The sequence below is a fragment of the Thalia democratica genome, chromosome 6 (genome assembly GCF_965202585.1).
Source record: "Thalia democratica chromosome 6, ktThaDemo2.hap1.1, whole genome shotgun sequence".
In the NCBI taxonomy this organism is placed as follows: Eukaryota; Metazoa; Chordata; class Thaliacea; order Salpida; family Salpidae; genus Thalia; species Thalia democratica.
In genome coordinates, this window is record NC_139170.1 from 48,962,910 (window position 1) to 48,984,210 (window position 21,301).

A 21,301-nucleotide genomic window follows, 5' to 3' on the forward strand; every position below is an offset into this window, starting at 1 on the left:
TTGCATGCTTCCATATTTTTTTGGCTGTTGCTGAATGACAGAGTGTATTTTGGGTTTTAAAAGTAATGAATACTTTTTTTTACTTGTTCATATGAATATGTTACCTATAAATCTTAGTTACATCATTAAGTATATAATGCACTACTTGTTTCTATAAAAAAATAAAGATTTTTTTAAAAACTCAAGTTGCTAAAAATTTTACCTGTAAACTTAAAAAAAACTTGAGTTTTAAAAATTTAGGCAAAAAAACTAACTTCGATTTTACTCTAAGTTGAATGTAGTTATTCACTTTAGTAAAATTGTTTAATTTTAGAAAATAGATAACTAAATTGAGTCTACCTTCTCGTTTAAAGGTCAAACTAAACTATAGCAAGTATTCTCAAACCATATTAAACTTAATTTACATGCTTAAAAACTTCTATTAAGTACAATTATTTTTCAGAAAGTTCTTAAACACAAATGGACAGCTCAAAAAAGCAAATTTCTTTCAACCCAAAGAAACTGATGATCTTAAATGAGCTTGCCAGTGGAAGTTTTGGTTGTGTTTACAACGCCACATACAGAAACGTTCCAGTGGTTGTCAAGTGTTCACTGCCAGAAGAAAAGAAAAATGATTTTCTCATTCAAGAGTATGAATTTTTGAAGCTACTGAAAAAGCACAAGTTCCGCTGCGTACCCAAAGTGAGTTTCAGGTTCACTCACGAAGGCAGGGAAAGTTTCATTATGGAAAAGCTAGGAGCAGACCTGCAGAAGTTGGTGAAAAACACAAAAGAGGAAAAGTTTTCGCTGGAAACCACACTGAGGGTGGCCTTGGAAGTTTTAAATGCACTGAAGTGTTTGCACAGCTGCGGCGTTGTTCACAACGACATCAAGCCAAATAACCTGATGGTTGGGAGAAAAGACCCGAGCACAATCTACTTGATAGACTTTGGTTTTGCATCTTACTACCTGAATGAAGGGGAGCACATCAGGGAAGCTCAAACCAACCAGATCAGGGGAACATGGAAGTACTGTACGGCGAACTCCCTAAATGGAAGAAGTTTGAGCCGCAGAGATGATCTTGAATCGCTCGCCTACACTTTAATAAAGCTCAGGAGAGGGAATCTGCCCTGGGATGAACTTTTGAGAGACAATAAAATTTGTAAGAAAGCTAAAAGAATAAAATTGGTGGAGTGCAAAAGAGCATCAGCTAAAAGCATTTGCGAGGGCTTGAGTGACAAATTTGTGACATTTCTTGATGAAGTGAGGAGTTTAGATTTCAGTGAAAAGCCTGATTATGACAAGTATTACACAAGGTTTGAAAAACTGCTGCTTGAAAAGGGGTCTGATGCTAATCAGATTTTTGACTTGAGAACGTAGTTCTCATACATACTTATGACTTGAAATATACAATTAAAAATAAACAATTATGTACTTTAAATTTATTGATATTACGTTTTGTTTATATTTTTGTGTTTAACTTAGAAAATGAATAATATAAAAAAGTAGATAACTTAATTTAAAGATACCTTACATAAATAAGTTCGATACTAAAGTTTTTCTCATTGCTAAGCATTAAGTTTAAATCCAATGAATTTATAAACAATTGTTAGTATGTATGATAATTATAATACTATATCTCTATTGTAGCAAACAAAATAATGTATTAAAGCATTAAAAATAATCTAGTAAATAAAATTATTCTTTTTGTGTTCATAAATTAAAACTTGAGGTTGTTTGGACTGATATTTGTGCTCTCTGAGGTGAAAGTTCAAGTCTGTAAATTAAGCATAATTTCTACTTATTCAGGCTTGTTGTATTTTAGACAATTTTTTTGTTAAAAACTTTTAGTCAATCTTTTTAGATAATTTTGTATAAAAATTTTGTCAATCATTAAGTTATTACACTCTTATAGTATTATAATTTCTTTACAGTTAGATTTTTGTTTTATTTCGTAGCTACCTCCAAAAGTAGTTATGTCTATTAATATTTTTATAAATTTTATATTTTTAAAGTTAATTTTAACTGTATTTTCTGCAAGACTCCTGCTAGTTTAATATATGTATCAAACTAGTTTTTATGAGTATAAATGAATTTTTGTTTTAAGTTGTGATTTTTCTAGACTAATTCTTTTGTCGTTGCAATAGTAATTATGGGTATTAAAGCTTAGTTTTTGTTTTCAATTTTTGACTCTTACTAATTTTATTTTTGTTTTTAGTCAGCTAATTTTTTTGCTTCAAAGATTCTAAACCCTGTGTAAGTCAATTAAGGCTCTTTTTTTAAAGCTTTTCAGTAAATTAAAACTTTTTTTTTAGAATCATATAGTACTGTATTTAACATTTGTTTAAGTTTATTTTTGAAGCTTACCCATAAAAATATTGTTAACTGCATTAGTATAACTGTTTAGTTTTTAACTTTAAATAGGCAAATTTGCTTGTGAAAAACAGGTTTCTTTTAAACTAAAGTATGATTTTCTTAAGGATTTTGCAACAACCTCAGTCTTACTCCGGCTAGTTTTTCTCGTGGAAGCTAACTTTGTTTTTAAAATATTTTTAATTTATAAAAACTAATTTTAAAAAAGTATGTACATTTTTTTTAATTTTGTTCTTTATCAACATTCTGGTTTGATTTAAATTTTCAAAATTAATTACAGGGTTGCCACTCTACCTGGAAAAACCTGGAATTTTGAACAAAAATCATTTAAAACCCTGGAATTTAAAAAAATGTTTACATGTTAAGTAGAAAAATTATACTCTATAATATACCATATAGATAAAAAAAATTTGTCATCATCAATTTTTTTAATATAAAAACACATTTAAAGTAGCTTTACAGTATCTTTTCAATGTTTTTATAACATTTAACACAGTTTTTTACCTTAAACTTAAATTTAAACTAAAAATAGACCATAAAACAAGTATATTAAAAAACCTGGTAGAAATTTTGAAAACCTGAAAAAATTTGCCAAAAGTCAGTGGAAACCCTGTAATAATGAAGAGCTATCTTTTAAACTAAATTACTTGGAAATGTCACTTAATTTGGAAAAACTTTTCTTTACTTTTCTAAATATTTGTGCTTATAGCTTTAAGATTATAGTATTAGAAAATAGATAGTTAAAATTATGCTATATTATAGGGTTGCCAAAAATCTTGAAAAAAACTCGAATTGACAATTTAGGCCAGAAAAACCTAAAATTTGAGAAACTTTGAAAAAAACCTGGAATTTTTAACAACTGTTACACATTAAGTAGTTAAACTTCGATTTGACACAAAAAATCTATCATATAGATAAAAAAAATTTGTCATCATCAAAAAACACATTAAAAGAAGATTTAAGAATTTTTTTAATGTTGTTATACTAACAAAACAGATTTCTACCTTAAACTTGATTTAAATTAAAAATATACCCTAAAACGTGTGATTTTAAAAATCTCGAAGAAATTTTAAAAACCTGGAGAAAATTTCCAAAAAAATTTGACAACCCTGATATCTAAACAGCTCAGTAGAAGTTTAAAAAATGTCTTATTTGTTTAAACAAAACCTTTTTTTTTTGATAAAAATTTTTGTATTTAAGTTCTGAAATAATTTTATGAATAAGCAATCTTAAATATATATAATACATTCCAGTTAAAAAGACTAAAGTGTAAAAATTTCGTAGTGGTTTACTGTAAATTTGTTATTAATCTGTATCAGTCATTGTTTACAGAGGCTAATTAATTGCATCTAAAATAAGATAAAAATGTTACGGTTTAATTAAAAAATATATTAGAAAGATGGTATTAACTTAGTAATTAAATACTTGTATCATTTAAATAAATAAAATTCTAACAAACTTTTTTTTGTTTTTAACTACTTTATGTTCCTGCACTTAAGTTATTATAACAAGTTCTCGATTAAATTAATATAACTACTTTGTGTTTAAATTAGCATTTTATATATTTGTTATTAACTAAAAAGGTAAAAGGTATAACAATTTGCTATGACATAAATTGCCAAAAACTACAGCTAGTGGTCCTTTAAATTGCCACGTCCATTTAATAAAGACACTTCAAACGCATGCTGTAAAACAGTAGTGTTAAATAAACTATAAAAATTAAAACATTCTTACTCCAGAAAATTTTTATTTGCCCATGTTTAAGACTTGTCGTTTTCGTAAGTACTGATTAAAACTGAAGTAAACTAAACCCATGATAATCAATTTTGTTGTCAATTTTTTATGTATGAGTAGCAGTAATGTATTAGATTTCATATGTTAAAACACCAATATGAATTTTACTAATATTTTTTACTTTCTAACAACTAGGCAAAACGTTCATAAGCAGTAAAATAATCGTTTTTGTTAAATACTTTATTTTTAGCATTATAAAACATTTTTGTAAAAAACAAAAATGTCATTTTTAAAATATTTGAATATCTTTTCAGAAATATATAATATTAAAATGCCAGACAGAAAGCTGAAAATATTATGCGTCCACGGGTACAAGCAGAGCGGGCAGGTGTTCCGGCAGCGAACGGGCGCGCTGAGAAAATCCCTGAAAAAATACGCAGAGTTCACTTTTGTCACCGCTCCCAACGAGATCAAGTCGGAGGAGGAGGAGAAGCAGTACGGTTGGTGGTTCTCCGCCCAGGACAGCTCCTACGACGCTCACGAGTACACGGAAACCTGCGTTGGTCTTGAAAGCTCACTACAGGTTGTAGCTGACAGCCTGGAGAAGGAAGGCCCCTTTGACGGCATCCTGGCTTTCAGTCAGGGAGCCTCCCTGCTCTCAATAGTCTGCGCCTTGAAAGAAAAGAGCGACGAGAGGTTTGCAAACTTCAACTTTGCAATATTCGTGTCGGGGTACAAGAGCAGGCAGTCCATGCACAAGGAGCATTATGACGTCACAGTGAACCTGCCCACGCTGCACGTGATGGGAGACACCGACAAGGTGATTGAGAAGGAGATGAGCGTGGAGCTGAGCGAGCTGTATATGGACAAGATGGTTTTGGAGCATAAGGGAGGACATTTTGTTCCGGCCACAAGCGCTGAGAAGGCGAAATACGTGGAGTTTTTGAGCAAGTTTGTGTGAACTGCCACCAGCAAACTATTAGTAACAGTTGCTTTATGCTCGAACTATTTGATATATATGAGAAGTGTGCAAAAAAAAACTGTTATTTTAAGTATAAAAAGTATAGTCTTTCAACTTAATTTCTTTACTAATTAATTAGAATGTATTGTTGCTTTAACTTTAAGTAGCTTATATCTTTTTTTTTAAATATCTGATTTACCTAAAACCTTAACTGAAATATTAATTAACAATTTTTGTCTTTTATTGAAGAATAGTATTAAAGATGTGTATAACAATTTTAGCCAATTATGTTCTTATATTAGATAAATTTAATACAGGAATTAAAAAAAAAAATATTTTTATTGTTTTTTAAAAATAAAAAGATGAAAAAATACGAAGTAGACGCTTGCATGTTTTCAAACTGGTACCATTTATTTGAGTCCCACACTATTAAAAGGTTAGTATAATCAAGTATTTGTTTCTAGATAACTAGTGTAAGAAATGTTTAAACTAATAACAAAGATAAGCCACCGACCTCTCGAACAATGCATGTCAAAACTCTCCTTCAACTGCTACTCGAAGCTGGCGCATTTGGAGAACCGCACTGTGCTGCAACTGAGCGGGGAGGATTCGGTGAACTTTTTGCAGGGTCTGGTCACTAATGATGTTGAGGAATTGGAAAACAACTCCACAATGTACGCCATGATGCTCAACACCCAGGGAAGGGTGGAGCAAGATCTGTTGATCAGCAAAGTTAAAAATGAAACACTATTGCTGGACTGTGACAAGCCAACAGTGGATAAGATGACAAAAGTGTTGAAAAGGTACAAGCTGAGAAAGAAAGTGGATATCGAAGCCAGAGACGACCTCAAAGTGTTTCAAGCTTTTGGAGAAGATGGCAAAGTCAACATGGATAGGATAGCAAATGAAAGTTATTTGTGCTCCAAAGACCCCAGGTCATCCTCAATGGGAATGAGAATTCTCTCAAATTCTCTGGAAGCTGAAAGTCAGCTTTTTGATGAGTACACAAAGTTCAGGATACAAAAGGGAATACCTGAAGGTATGGACGAGTTTGTGCAGGGAAAGTCCCTCCCGTTTGACTACAACCTGGACCTCATGTGGGGGGTGAGTTTTGTCAAGGGCTGCTACATCGGGCAGGAGCTGACGGCTAGGACCCATTTTACTGGTGTCAAAAGGAAAAGGGTGGTCCCCTTTCAAGTTTTAAATCGTTCTGAGGGTTTAGAAGTTGGTGATAAGTTGTACAAGAAAATAAAGTCGAAGAAATCCGCGGGGAAAATTGTTTGTGTGAACGGTGATGTCGGGCTCGCTGTGTTGAGGCTGGACTTTTTGAACGACGAGCCTCTGATGAACAGGAGTGAAGTGAACATAAAATGTTCAAAGCCAGAATGGTGGCCGAAAGCTGAATAAATACTTGTTATTTTATTTTTAGCAATTTATCTAGTTCAATAGAAACTTTACAACATAAGAAGTTTTATCTAGATTTAGAAAGATTTTTTTTTAAATACGAATGTTTGTTCATTATATTATAGATGCTTGTTATTTTTATTTATATAGATAATTATTACAATAAAAGTAATTACGAGATAAAAACATTTATCTACGTAGTCAATGAGAATTAAGGTTAAAATTTTTCGTGTTTGTGTGTTAACTTGTTTTTAATTTTATGAGAACTTAGAACTAAAAGTAGTCAAGTTCGAATAATATTTAGCATTTTAGCCAAGTTTTTATATATTTTAATGAAATTTACTGCTTATATTTACAATTTAGTCTGATTTTGATAAATATAAGAAAAATTGGTTCACTTAGAAAAATATGCTAATTTAAAGAACTTTACTTTAATTGTTTTTTCATTGAAATACTGAAATAACAAAACTTTAAAGTTTGTTTATTTCTATCTACCACTTTCAATCTTCTCATATCATTTTATTAGGTTTTAGAATTTCGTCACTGACAAATTCATTTTATTATGAGTTTGTTTAACTTTAAACACTCTTAGTAAGTTGCAAGCTGTTCAATTGATCTTAGTGTTTGCAATGCAGTTAAACAAAAACTAATTGTATACCACACAGCATTGCAGTTCCGATAAAAGACGAGAACTTCGTGAGATACCTGACAAGGGAGGAGGGCCACCTGATCCTGCCTGAGGGTTTCGATCTCCCGACATTCTCGAGATGCGAAAGCAGCGAAGATGAAGCTTGGTCTGATGACGAGGTATTGTTTTTAATTTGGTATATTTTGTTATAATGTAAACTATTTGGTTCTTTACAATGTGATGTGAATTGTTTTTTACAAGTTTATAATTTTGATTTGATCAATTTATGAGAAAAAATTAATGATCAATTAAAGAAAAGTATAACAATGTTTTTTTTTTCTTGGTATTAATAACTCTAATATCAATCGTTTTTATCAATTTGAGAACAACTTTCAATATTCACCTTAACAGGTTTGTAGTTAATACATTACTAATATGGTTTCATTTCGTAGTGATTTCAGTTATCTTAAAAATTTTTTTACTGTAGTCACAAAAGTTTTGTTGATAGTGCATTTACAATAATTTGTTTATATTTATCAAAAAGACTTTTAATAATCGTAATTCATATACAAGTTCTAATGTTTGTAAAATTTACAACATAGCTGATATCTGTAATTATTTTCTTTTAAAAATAAGTTACGAATATGAACAAAAATTAATTATGTCTTATGTGTCTATAAATAGAATATTCTTCATAACAAATAATTATAATTAATATATTTTTCTTTGTTATGTTTTTATAAATATCTCGGGGAAAGTTGATAAAGAAGTAATGCTTTCTTAAGTTTAAAATAAAAGTTATATTTTATAAGAAAAAAAAGTTATTACAGCTTCCAAAACACTTTTGTAAAGTTTTCAAAAAAAAAATATTTGCATAATTGCTTGAAACACATTTTCTTTGTATAATTAATATAGTATATGTAAATATTTTATTTTCATAAACAGCTCCAAGCATATGATAAACAATTACTTGTTTTTATTGCTACATAAAACATTTCTTTATTACAAATATTTTGAAATACTTCAGAGTTCACTATTTGAAATAGTTGTTAACACTATTTGAAATAAAGGTTTACACAACACAGGAGATACAAGCCAAGGAGAGCTTTCCTGAAATATTAAATGAAATGAAGTCGGCAATCAATGAGTTGGGCGGAAAAGTTTTCCCTAAATGTGGGTGGAGCTCACCCAAGGATGCTGAGTGGGTTTTCCAAGACAGCACCCTCAAGTGTACAACTCCCGGTAAATAATAAAAATAATTTGTTAGTTTATTATATAAATGTATTTGTTGTCCAAGATAGCACTGTTAAGGTCATTACTTCAGGTAGATACTAGTGTTAAAAATAATTTAAAATATAATTGTTTTTATGATTTTATGTATGTTTTCCAAGACAGCACATTAAAATGCATGACTCCTAGTAAGTATTAACATAATAACTATAATAATAAAAGGCCTGCTATCTGTCGAGATCGTTTATGCCTTAATGTGCATAGAGAATAAAGATAAATGATAGTTATAAATTTTAAAGCACAGTGATGCAATAAATAAAACAATCAATAAATAAAAATACAAGTATAAAAATTTATTATGCTTCTCATTTCTTAATTCTTCAAATACTAAAAAAATACACGAAACAAACTTTTGATCGTACCTGACTGCAAACTTTCCCCAAACTGAAACTCACGTTATGTTTTCATAGAAACGCGCCAATCAACCGCAACCTAAAAAACTTTCATTCCTGAGTCTACTACAAAATATAGAATTGATTACAATGTTGTATAAATATTTGTTGTTACTGCTGATAATTCATTTATTTGTATGTTGTTTGTTATGATTTAATATATTATGATTTCAGAGAAGTGCTAGTGCTAATTAAAGTTTTTAAGCAACTGAAGATTGTTTGTTACTTAATTTATTACTACTAATTGTCATAATTTTATTCTAGCTTATTTAATTTTTATGTTGTAAATATTAAATACTATCTTATATAAATCAGACAGACAGTTTGATATATGGATTTTTTATGAAAAGAACCTCAAAAAACTATTATAAATACACTATTTAAAAAAGTATAAGTTACTTTTAATAATAACTTGGAATATATAAAACTTATTGATAATTTAAGTTAAAGTGAAAAATACTTTAAAACTTTAACTTGTGTGAACTATAAAATATTTAAAGAACCCTAAAACAATAAAATACTTTTTAGATAATTTTTCTTATACTTGAACCGTTAAAATACACTAATAAGTTTAAACACAGTTTTTACTATACAATATAGGTCTAACTCTCAGTCTTTAGGTCTTATCAACAACAATCATAATAATAAATGCAACTAAAAAAAGTTTTTCAACGCTATACTTTACTGCATCAAGACTTCATTTTATGATTTTTTTTTTACTCTAGATATTAGACAGTTAAAACAATGAAAAAACAAGTAAAGTACAGCAGTTTCACTACAAATTTAGTTTAATACAAATAAACACTACAATTTTATTTAGATAATTTCAGGAAAAGTGTTGCTGCTGATAAAAATTTGTTATAACTTTCAGGAGAAGTATTACTCCTGATAAAAAGTTCAACCTTCACAACTTACGACCTGACAAACAGGTTTTCCTGCTGCGAGGACGTTCAACCTGAAAACCATCAACCTGAAAATCACCAGGTCTCACATTTACAACTAGTTTAAATTTGTTTTACTTAACTAAACTTCTTTAAAAAAGTTAGGCGTTTAAACATTCAGTTTAACTATTTGTACTTTCAGTTTAATCTAAAGAAGTTTAAAACTTTTTGCTACATACTAAACAACATCTCAGTTCAGATAGTTCTGGGAAAATAGATAGAAATAGTCTTATTAAAACTTTTAAGTAAATGTGGTATTTACAACATAATGATTTTGAGTTGTAACGTGTAAAATAAAAAATTAAAATTTTCAGAAAAATAAAATGAAAGTAGAATTAGCTTCAAATATATACTTCAGATTATACTGAGAAAATGGGTGGACATTCACCCGGGTAGCGAGTTCAGGTGCTTCGTCAGCAACAGTGAATTGATGTTAGTTTGCCAGCGAAACACCACCACTCACTACGACCACATTGAGAAGGAGCATGCCAAGTTGGCGAAAGATCTCCGCCGTTTCGTTGAAGACGTTGTTGTCAAAAAGTTTCCATTGCAATCTTGTGAGTTTTTTTAAATATTTTTTCATTGTTGTGTTTCTATCATATTGTAAGGTTATTCATTATTTATAAAAAAGTATACTGGTCAAAGTAGGTTATTTATTTTTTTATTCTTATAATTACACGTTGTTTTAAACATATACTCATGTAAACTTTAATTATTTTATTGTTATAATTCTTGCATTTCTATCAAAATATGAGTTTTTAAAGTTTTACACAATTTAATAATAACTTTTTATTTTAATACTTGTCAGTTTCATTAAGCTTATAATTAACATTAAGTGCAAAACTGTCAATATCTTTTAAAAATCATCTTGAAAATTGTTTTGTTTGGTAGGAATAAAAATGGGAATTTTTTGTAATATTTTTAATAATCAAAAGACTGTTTTAAAGCTAAAAGATAGTCTTAAGTACTCTAACGCTTTCTAGAATTTTTTAGGGAAAAAAAGGTTTAAATTTTGTAGAACTATTATAGATCTTTATTATGTTTAATATAAAAATAATTTTAGAAATATTTTTTTTACTTTTTTTTTTCAATCATAAGATTTAAACACTTTCTTGTGTATAATATTCATGGCTTAGAAGCATTACTTAACAAGCAAGCTTGTATCTAGTGAAAATTTCGTACTAACAAATACTTTTTTTCAGTTGTCTTGGACGTTTCAAAAAACAACTTAGTGAGTTGCTGTTTTTTCCTAACTGAAATCATTTTTTTTTATTTTCTGCATTTTATTTTGTAAGTCGTTTGACAAACAAAGGGTCTTGGTTTTAAATTAAAAGTAATCTTTTATCTATAATGCTTATTAAGCTTTACCATCTCACTAAAAGCTAAACTCAGTTTTTGATTTTATTCTTTGATTGTTTGATGAATTAAATGGTGTACAAACATTATTAGTATCATGTTTTGTGCAATATTCTCATCAACAGTTTTTAGTGGGTTGTTTTTTCTTAAAATTTGTAAAATAAAACACAATTTGATAAAAATTTTAGATGAAGCATTATGTTCTTTGTGTAAATGCAATTTTATGCAGTATGTTTTATGAAAAATTTCAGATGAAGCATTATGTTCTTTGTGTGAATGCAATTTTATGCAGTATGTTTAAATAAAAATTTCAGATAAATCATTATGCTTTTTGTGTGAATGCAATTTTATGCAGTATGTTTTATGAAAAATTTCAGATGAAGCATTATGTTCTTTATGTGAATGCAATTTTATGCAGTATGTTTAAATAAAAATTTCAGATAAATCATTATGCTTTTTGTGTGAATGCAATTTTATGCAGTATGTTTTATGAAAAATTTCAGATGAAGCATTATGTTCTTTATGTGAATGCAATTTTATGCAGTGTGTTTAAATAAAAATTTCAGATGAAGCGCGGTTTCCTGATAGTCGATTTCAACCCGTATTGCGAGGAAACAGACGGGCTGCTGTACGGGTGGGACGAAATAAAAGAAAATAAATTCGACCAGTGCCCAGATCACATAACCCAAGTTGAAGTCAACACTAATGGTTGGCTTTTTTGTGAGGTTAAGCTACTTTTAAAAAAGTAATAAACTTTATAAGAAGTTGGGAGAAATTTTTAAATGTTTCGATTATATTTTGCAAACTTAGTTTATAGCTAAAATTTCTGTATTGTAAGTTAATTAAGATAAATAAACATTGGCTCATATATATTAAAAATATTATAATTTTAAGTAGTTTATTTATGGAATCAAAACTATTTTTATCGATTAAGTCAGCTAGGTTTTTTGCTCAAACATATAGTAATTTTCACGTTGATTTTCTAGTAAGTTTGTTAAAATACTATGTGTTCATATTATTTAGAGGCCTAATATTTCGGACATATTCTCTGAAAAAGTTTAGAAATCTAAGAAGTTTAAACTCAATAAATGTAACTAAAAACTTATCAAATTTATCCCTAAAATATTCCCTTTAAAATAACACTGGTGCTTTGTTTGCGTTTTGTCAGTCTAAGTTACTGCTTAAATTATAAATACTAATAAAGTTTATAAGAAATTATTAAAAAGTATTAAAATATTTTTTTTACGTTTTTTTAATTTATTTTTCTTTAGAAAACGTATAAAACTCAACTTTAATACCTTCAGCTTCAAGCATTGTGAAATTGGTATTTTTTAATAAAAGAGTAATTATTATCACCTTTTGATAATCAAAATTACTGTAGAAAATTTATCTTATTGCATCGCACGTTTTAGATTTTATATTTTACAACTTTACGCAGCTTCCAGAACTGTTAAACTGAGGTATGTGAACAAGCAAGTGAACATTCAGCCTTCGGAGTACATGAAGTACGGAATTCCTCAGGACTTCTACGACCTGTCAGTGGGAAATGATCCGAAAAAATTAATCGACTTTATGAGAATGGTAATTAAATTGTAGTTATTAAAAAGTTTAAGTTGTGAATGGTATTCTTGATAAAATATTATTATACTGAATGAATATAAATTTGATTATCTTGTTATGGTTCTAGTTCAGGGGTCGGCAAACTGCGGCCCGCGAGCTCCTTTTCAGCCGAAAAAATATCTTAAAATCAAAAAAAAAACATATTTTAATAAAAACTTACGGTTAGGCTTTTAATTCATTAAATACTATTATTAGTGCTCTAATATTACTCAATTTATCACATTTTTGATATTAAATAATATTTTGCTACTGGCTCTAATATTACTCAATTTATCACATTTTTGATATTAAATAATATTTTGCTACTGATTACTAATTTTTTGTATCAATGAAACCCTCAAAGATTTTTTTTTCTAAAAATGCGAGTTACATAAGGCTGCTGACCCCTGTTCTAGTTGTTAGCCAGAAAATTTAAGTTTTAAACTACAGCAAAGGTGTGTACATATTGGTAGTTGTTTATTTAAAAACTAGGGCTCGATGAGTTTTGTAGCATAAATATTTTTAATTATAACTTTAAATACCAATTCAGTAAGAAACACATTCTACGTTTAAAATTTATTCGCATGACGACGTTTCGACTTTCAATAAGTCATTATCAACAAATTACTGTGCAAAAATAAATAAAATTAGTGATAAACAACTAAGTATACAAAAAAAAATTTCTAAGTGATACATTATATAAAAATTTTATAAATTAAGATTATAAACTCTAATACAAAAGAAAAACATTTTACATAAGTACTAACAAATTGTTACACTAATATATATCAAACTAATCAAAAATTCTTAATGTATGGGTAATACCCGGTTTAATTAATTGTTTATTTAAAATTGGATTATAACGTTTAATTAGTAGAGCTTCACTTATTAGGGTCTCAAATTTATTTCTACATTCTTTCAAAATTCCAAAATTATTAGCAGTTATTTTTTCATTTTTACAAACATTACAATTGCTAATATGGTCCGATACCGATGTTTTGCCCTTTAAATGTTCTTTAATTCTTTCTACTAATGGTCGTGAAGTGAATCCAATATATTGGATACTCTTATCATAAGAGCATTTGTACTCATAGACCACGTTTGATTTTAATTCATGGGGTGTCTTATCTTTATTACTAAAGTAATTGCTTACTTTTGTTGTGGTAAAAATTACTTTGAATTCTTCGATGTAGTTGTTTAGGAGCTTTTCTAGTTTCTTTTTATACTCGATACTAGGTTTTCCAATATAAGGTACCTTTACAACATTTTTGAAGTCTGAGTTACTTAGTTTTTGTTTAGTGCAGTCTTTATTAATATCAAGAGATCTTTCAATTATGTCATCAACAAATTTCTTTGGATATCCATTCTTAAAGAACTTTTCTTTTAAGCTTGTGATTTCTTGTTTGTAAATGTTATGCGTAGAAGCTATAACTCTCGCTCTGTTTACAAACCACAGTATTAGAGCTCTTTTCCATTTAATTGGTGCCACTGCACTAAAATTTAAAATGACATCTGTATCAATTTCTTTTTTATGTACCTTTGTTGTTATTTCCTCTCTCTTTAGTTTGATATTAATGTCCAAAAATGGGAGTTCGTTTCCACCTAATTCATATGTGAAGCTGATAGACTTGTGTAGTTTATTTAACTTTTTATGGAATTTTTCGAATGAGACATCTTTTCGGAAGATACAGAATATGTCGTCGACATATCGAAGGTATAAAACTGGATTATTTTCATCTTCGGTGTTAAAGAGACTTTTTTCCAATGTTCCCATAAAATAATTTGCTATAGTAGGCGCTAATGGGTTTCCCATGCTTACGCCATCTATTTGTGTATATAATTGCTTATTATATTGGAACAAACCTCCAGTAACAGACTTTAAAAGATTTAACATATTTGATTGTGGTATGGTACTATCACGTACTCCATTTGCAATCATCTGTAGAGTTTCATTTAGTGGTACATTAGTAAATAGTGAGACTACGTCATAGCTTATGCAGTAATCACCGTCTTTTCGTTCATATTTAGAAAGTTTTTCTAGAAACTCTTTGTTGTTTTCCACACAATATTGTTTTGGGATATGATGTTTGATTGTTACATCCAGATATTTAGCTAATTTATATGACGGTGTGTTTAGCATTGATACGATAGGTCTCAATGGGTAATCTGTTTTATGGACTTTACACGTGCCATATAACTTGCCCGTCGAGTTGCCACCTGTAATTAGGTTGTTATATGTCTTTTTATCTATAAAAGGTTTAAGGTTTTGTTTTATCATTTCTCTTATATGTTCTATTCTTCTTACTAGGGGGTGTCTGGAGTTTTTCCTTTTGTCCTTTTCTACTAATTTGAATTTAGTTTTATCTTCAACAATAGAATTGAGTTTATTCAGATAATCATCTTTAGACATTAAGCAAATTCCGTTACCTTTGTCATATTTTACGATTTTAATATTTGTTTTATTTTTTAGATTTAAAAGAGTTTTGTGAAACGCTTGATTTTTCCTTGTTTGACAGATTTGTTTACTTTTATTGAGAAATGTTCTTGTTAGTCCGTTAATTTCATATTTTAGGTTATGTGGTAAATTTTCTTTTTCATTAAAGCATTTTTTAATTAGCCGTTCAATTTCTATTTTTATTTTATCTGCATCTATCTTTTTTGGTAAAATGTGATGCTTTAATCCTCTATACAGACAATTCTTTTCCTCAATTGTTAGATTATGACTAGTCAAATTTAGTTGACAGTTTGGGCTTCTTGGTCTTTGTCTAAACCACATTTTTTCTAATTTAGAGTTATGTTTCATTCTTATTCCATTTTCTTTTTTGTTAACCACTTTACTAATAATCATATTTAATTTACAATATTCAAAAACTGATAACTTTTTACCCAATATACTTTTTATTTCAGAAGCTTCTGACTTAATTCCAATTAGTTCATTTTCTGTTGTCTTCAGTGCTTTATTTACGACAAAACTATGGAGGTCACTACTATACTCAAAAAATTTATTTTTAGGTGGTTTCAATTTTAAAAAATCAGGGCAGAGTCCAATATTCAAACATTTTTTCCAAAAAATTATGTCAAGTTTCCTTTTATTTGATTTGATCATTAGATTCTCATATCTTCTGATCAGGTTTATGTGTATATCCCTTCTCTTATCCAATCGAAAGTAAAAAACAGGTGGGGATACTGGAATTTTTAAATACCAATTCAGTAAGAAACACATTCTACGTTTAAAATTTATTCGCATGACGACGTTTCGACTTTCAATAAGTCATTATCAACAAATTACTGTGCAAAAATAAATAAAATTAGTGATAAACAACTAAGTATACAAAAAAAAATTTCTAAGTGATACATTATATAAAAATTTTATAAATTAAGATTATAAACTCTAATACAAAAGAAAAACATTTTACATAAGTACTAACAAATTGTTACACTAATATATATCAAACTAATCAAAAATTCTTAATGTATGGGTAATACCCGGTTTAATTAATTGTTTATTTAAAATTGGATTATAACGTTTAATTAGTAGAGCTTCACTTATTAGGGTCTCAAATTTATTTCTACATTCTTTCAAAATTCCAAAATTATTAGCAGTTATTTTTTCATTTTTACAAACATTACAATTGCTAATATGGTCCGATACCGATGTTTTGCCCTTTAAATGTTCTTTAATTCTTTCTACTAATGGTCGTGAAGTGAATCCAATATATTGGATACTCTTATCATAAGAGCATTTGTACTCATAGACCACGTTTGATTTTAATTCATGGGGTGTCTTATCTTTATTACTAAAGTAATTTTGCTAATATGGTCCGATACCGATGTTTTGCCCTTTAAATGTTCTTTAATTCTTTCTACTAATGGTCGTGAAGTGAATCCAATATATTGGATACTCTTATCATAAGAGCATTTGTACTCATAGACCACGTTTGATTTTAATTCATGGGGTGTCTTATCTTTATTACTAAAGTACAAATTACTTTAGTAATAAAGATAAGACACCCCATGAATTAAAATCAAACGTGGTCTATGAGTACAAATGCTCTTATGATAAGAGTATCCAATATATTGGATTCACTTCACGACCATTAGTAGAAAGAATTAAAGAACATTTAAAGGGCAAAACATCGGTATCGGACCATATTAGCAATTGTAATGTTTGTAAAAATGAAAAAATAACTGCTAATAATTTTGGAATTTTGAAAGAATGTAGAAATAAATTTGAGACCCTAATAAGTGAAGCTCTACTAATTAAACGTTATAATCCAATTTTAAATAAACAATTAATTAAACCGGGTATTACCCATACATTAAGAATTTTTGATTAGTTTGATATATATTAGTGTAACAATTTGTTAGTACTTATGTAAAATGTTTTTCTTTTGTATTAGAGTTTATAATCTTAATTTATAAAATTTTTATATAATGTATCACTTAGAAATTTTTTTTTGTATACTTAGTTGTTTATCACTAATTTTATTTATTTTTGCACAGTAATTTGTTGATAATGACTTATTGAAAGTCGAAACGTCGTCATGCGAATAAATTTTAAACGTAGAATGTGTTTCTTACTGAATTGGTATTTAAAAATTCCAGTATCCCCACCTGTTTTTTACTTTCGATTGGATAAGAGAAGGGATATACACATAAACCTGATCAGAAGATATGAGAATCTAATGATCAAATCAAATAAAAGGAAACTTGACATAATTTTTTGGAAAAAATGTTTGAATATTGGACTCTGCCCTGATTTTTTAAAATTGAAACCACCTAAAAATAAATTTTTTGAGTATAGTAGTGACCTCCATAGTTTTGTCGTAAATAAAGCACTGAAGACAACAGAAAATGAACTAATTGGAATTAAGTCAGAAGCTTCTGAAATAAAAAGTATATTGGGTAAAAAGTTATCAGTTTTTGAATATTGTAAATTAAATATGATTATTAGTAAAGTGGTTAACAAAAAAGAAAATGGAATAAGAATGAAACATAACTCTAAATTAGAAAAAATGTGGTTTAGACAAAGACCAAGAAGCCCAAACTGTCAACTAGATTTGACTAGTCATAATCTAACAATTGAGGAAAAGAATTGTCTGTATAGAGGATTAAAGCATCACATTTTACCAAAAAAGATAGATGCAGATAAAATAAAAATAGAAATTGAACGGCTAATTAAAAAATGCTTTAATGAAAAAGAAAATTTACCACATAACCTAAAATATGAAATTAACGGACTAACAAGAACATTTCTCAATAAAAGTAAACAAATCTGTCAAACAAGGAAAAATCAAGCGTTTCACAAAACTCTTTTAAATCTAAAAAATAAAACAAATATTAAAATCGTAAAATATGACAAAGGTAACGGAATTTGCTTAATGTCTAAAGATGATTATCTGAATAAACTCAATTCTATTGTTGAAGATAAAACTAAATTCAAATTAGTAGAAAAGGACAAAAGGAAAAACTCCAGACACCCCCTAGTAAGAAGAATAGAACATATAAGAGAAATGATAAAACAAAACCTTAAACCTTTTATAGATAAAAAGACATATAACAACCTAATTACAGGTGGCAACTCGACGGGCAAGTTATATGGCACGTGTAAAGTCCATAAAACAGATTACCCATTGAGACCTATCGTATCAATGCTAAACACACCGTCATATAAATTAGCTAAATATCTGGATGTAACAATCAAACATCATATCCCAAAACAATATTGTGTGGAAAACAACAAAGAGTTTCTAGAAAAACTTTCTAAATATGAACGAAAAGACGGTGATTACTGCATAAGCTTTGACGTAGTCTCACTATTTACTAATGTACCACTAAATGAAACTCTACAGATGATTGCAAATGGAGTACGTGATAGTACCATACCACAATCAAATATGTTAAATCTTTTAAAGTCTGTTACTGGAGGTTTGTTCCAATATAATAAGCAATTATATACACAAATAGATGGCGTAAGTATGGGAAACCCATTAGCGCCTACTATAGCAAATTATTTTATGGGAACATTGGAAAAAAGTCTCTTTAACACCGAAGATGAAAATAATCCAGTTTTATACCTTCGATATGTCGACGACATATTCTGTATCTTCCGAAAAGATGTCTCATTCGAAAAATTCCATAAAAAGTTAAATAAACTACACAAGTCTATCAGCTTCACATATGAATTAGGTGGAAACGAACTCCCATTTTTGGACATTAATATCAAACTAAAGAGAGAGGAAATAACAACAAAGGTACATAAAAAAGAAATTGATACAGATGTCATTTTAAATTTTAGTGCAGTGGCACCAATTAAATGGAAAAGAGCTCTAATACTGTGGTTTGTAAACAGAGCGAGAGTTATAGCTTCTACGCATAACATTTACAAACAAGAAATCACAAGCTTAAAAGAAAAGTTCTTTAAGAATGGATATCCAAAGAAATTTGTTGATGACATAATTGAAAGATCTCTTGATATTAATAAAGACTGCACTAAACAAAAACTAAGTAACTCAGACTTCAAAAATGTTGTAAAGGTACCTTATATTGGAAAACCTAGTATCGAGTATAAAAAGAAACTAGAAAAGCTCCTAAACAACTACATCGAAGAATTCAAAGTAATTTTTACCACAACAAAAGTAAGCAATTACTTTAGTAATAAAGATAAGACACCCCATGAATTAAAATCAAACGTGGTCTATGAGTACAAATGCTCTTATGATAAGAGTATCCAATATATTGGATTCACTTCACGACCATTAGTAGAAAGAATTAAAGAACATTTAAAGGGCAAAACATCGGTATCGGACCATATTAGCAATTGTAATGTTTGTAAAAATGAAAAAATAACTGCTAATAATTTTGGAATTTTGAAAGAATGTAGAAATAAATTTGAGACCCTAATAAATGAAGCTCTACTAATTAAACGTTATAATCCAATTTTAAATAAACAATTAATTAAACCGGGTATTACCCATACATTAAGAATTTTTGATTAGTTTGATATATATTAGTGTAACAATTTGTTAGTACTTATGTAAAATGTTTTTCTTTTGTATTAGAGTTTATAATCTTAGTTTATAAAATTTTTATATAATGTATCACTTAGAAATTTTTTTTTGTATACTTAGTTGTTTATCACTAATTTTATTTATTTTTGCACAGTAATTTGTTGATAATGACTTATTGAAAGTCGAAACGTCGTCATGCGAATAAATTTTAAACGTAGAATGTGTTTCTTACTGAATTGGTATTTAAAAATTCCAGTATCCCCACCTGTTTTTTAATTATAACTTTAATATATATCGACTTATCGACTTTTTGCAAATGATAGTATGAATTGTAATTATTTAAATTTATATTTGAAGTATATTTATCTATTTATATTAGGTGAAATGCAAAATTAATTCAATAATGTTAATTCCTGTAAAAGCATTGCTTTAAAAATCACCAAAATGTGTTTGCTTGTATATTAATTCAAAATTTAGATAAAAATAATTGATTGTTTTTTTTCTTAGAAAACTCAAAATGGAAATTCAGACTCTGAAAGTTCGGATGAAGAATGGAAACTTCCTGATAAAAAATAATTAAATTTAATCTTTTAGGTAATATTTTTCTCACAATTCTTTTGCTTTATAATAGAAATTATTAGGAAAGTTAAAACAGTAGTTTTTTTGTTATTTTTTTAGTGTTATGGTTGAATTTCAAGCTCTACTATTTTGTAATTTTACAGTTTTTACTAATAGCTTTCACATAAATGCTATACCATTTTTATAATATATAATATAGAAAAAATGTGGTAGTTAATGAATAAAATGTAAATTGAAACTTGTTTTTTTTTTTTTTGCTTTTTGTGTGTGCTTATAGATTTATATCAGTTTTTATACTAACTAAATACCAAATAACGTATTTTTTCCTTAATAATTACAAAATATGTCAAATATAAATTCAAAAATTTATTATGATTTTGCTTTAAAACAAATTTATATTATACTATAAAACTACTTTAAACATATAATTTACAATGTGAATTTGCCTCAAGTTTTATGCCAAACTCTGTTTCACCTTATTTGAAATCAATGTTAGTATAAAATGATCTCTTAACTTAAAAAGGAATCAAACTTGGTTAGTAAATGTTTATGAAACGTATAATAAGATTAAAATATCACAAAATAAATTTCAAACATTTTTTTGCTTTAGTAACTATAGTGTGTCTATGTAGTTTGAAAGTTATGTGAGTATCGAAAATAAGTTTTAAAGAACAAAACCTCTAGTTTTTAAAAAATGTTTTCAAGATCTTGTACTCAAAAAACATATACTAGTCAAAAATTTTTTTAATCAAAAAATTGTTAAAAGACACAAATAAACAATAGAATACAAACTAAAGTATCCTTAAGAATACATTTTTTTTTTCTGAACAAGCTTGTAAGAATATAGCATTCAGTTTATTTTAATTCAAGTTACTTTTCGGTTATAGTTTAGTTTTGACTATTTATTGTTGCTTCAAACACAATACAGGTTACAAACAAAATTCTTAAATATTTTTCAAATAAAAATTTTCTGTCCAGCTAGCTTTATACCTTTATAGAACAGTTGTCGATATTACTTCCTTGGACGCGATTGGCTAATATTTTTCAAGCTTATA

The 21,301-nt window shown here is 28.1% G+C and overlaps 4 protein-coding genes across 4 annotated transcripts; all 4 read left to right on the plus strand.

Annotated features, from left to right (window-relative positions):
- Positions 1–459: 459 nt before the first annotated feature.
- Positions 460–1,359, plus strand: LOC145839199 (casein kinase I gamma-like). The gene has a single exon (XM_082946807.1). The coding sequence runs from the start codon at positions 460–462 to the stop codon at positions 1,357–1,359; it is 900 nt and encodes a 299-aa protein (XP_082802933.1).
- A 3,058-nt stretch (positions 1,360–4,417) lies between these two features.
- Positions 4,418–5,321, plus strand: LOC145838344 (esterase OVCA2-like). The gene has a single exon (XM_082945918.1). It carries the CDS (start codon positions 4,418–4,420, stop codon positions 5,045–5,047), a length of 630 nt encoding a protein of 209 aa, XP_082802044.1. The 3' UTR covers positions 5,048–5,321.
- An 88-nt stretch (positions 5,322–5,409) lies between these two features.
- On the plus strand, positions 5,410–20,358 carry LOC145837851 (translation initiation factor eIF2 assembly protein-like). Its single transcript, XM_082945313.1, has 9 exons — positions 5,410–5,483; positions 7,117–7,258; positions 8,165–8,321; positions 9,633–9,745; positions 10,061–10,259; positions 10,905–10,933; positions 11,625–11,766; positions 12,497–12,639; positions 20,175–20,358. The coding sequence occupies exons 1-9, from the start codon at positions 5,410–5,412 to the stop codon at positions 20,241–20,243; spliced, it is 1,068 nt and encodes a 355-aa protein (XP_082801439.1). The 3' UTR covers positions 20,244–20,358.
- LOC145837852 (iron-sulfur cluster assembly factor IBA57, mitochondrial-like) lies at positions 5,486–6,791 on the plus strand. The gene has a single exon (XM_082945314.1). It carries the CDS (start codon positions 5,528–5,530, stop codon positions 6,452–6,454), a length of 927 nt encoding a protein of 308 aa, XP_082801440.1. The 5' UTR covers positions 5,486–5,527; the 3' UTR covers positions 6,455–6,791.
- Positions 20,359–21,301: the final 943 nt, after the last annotated feature.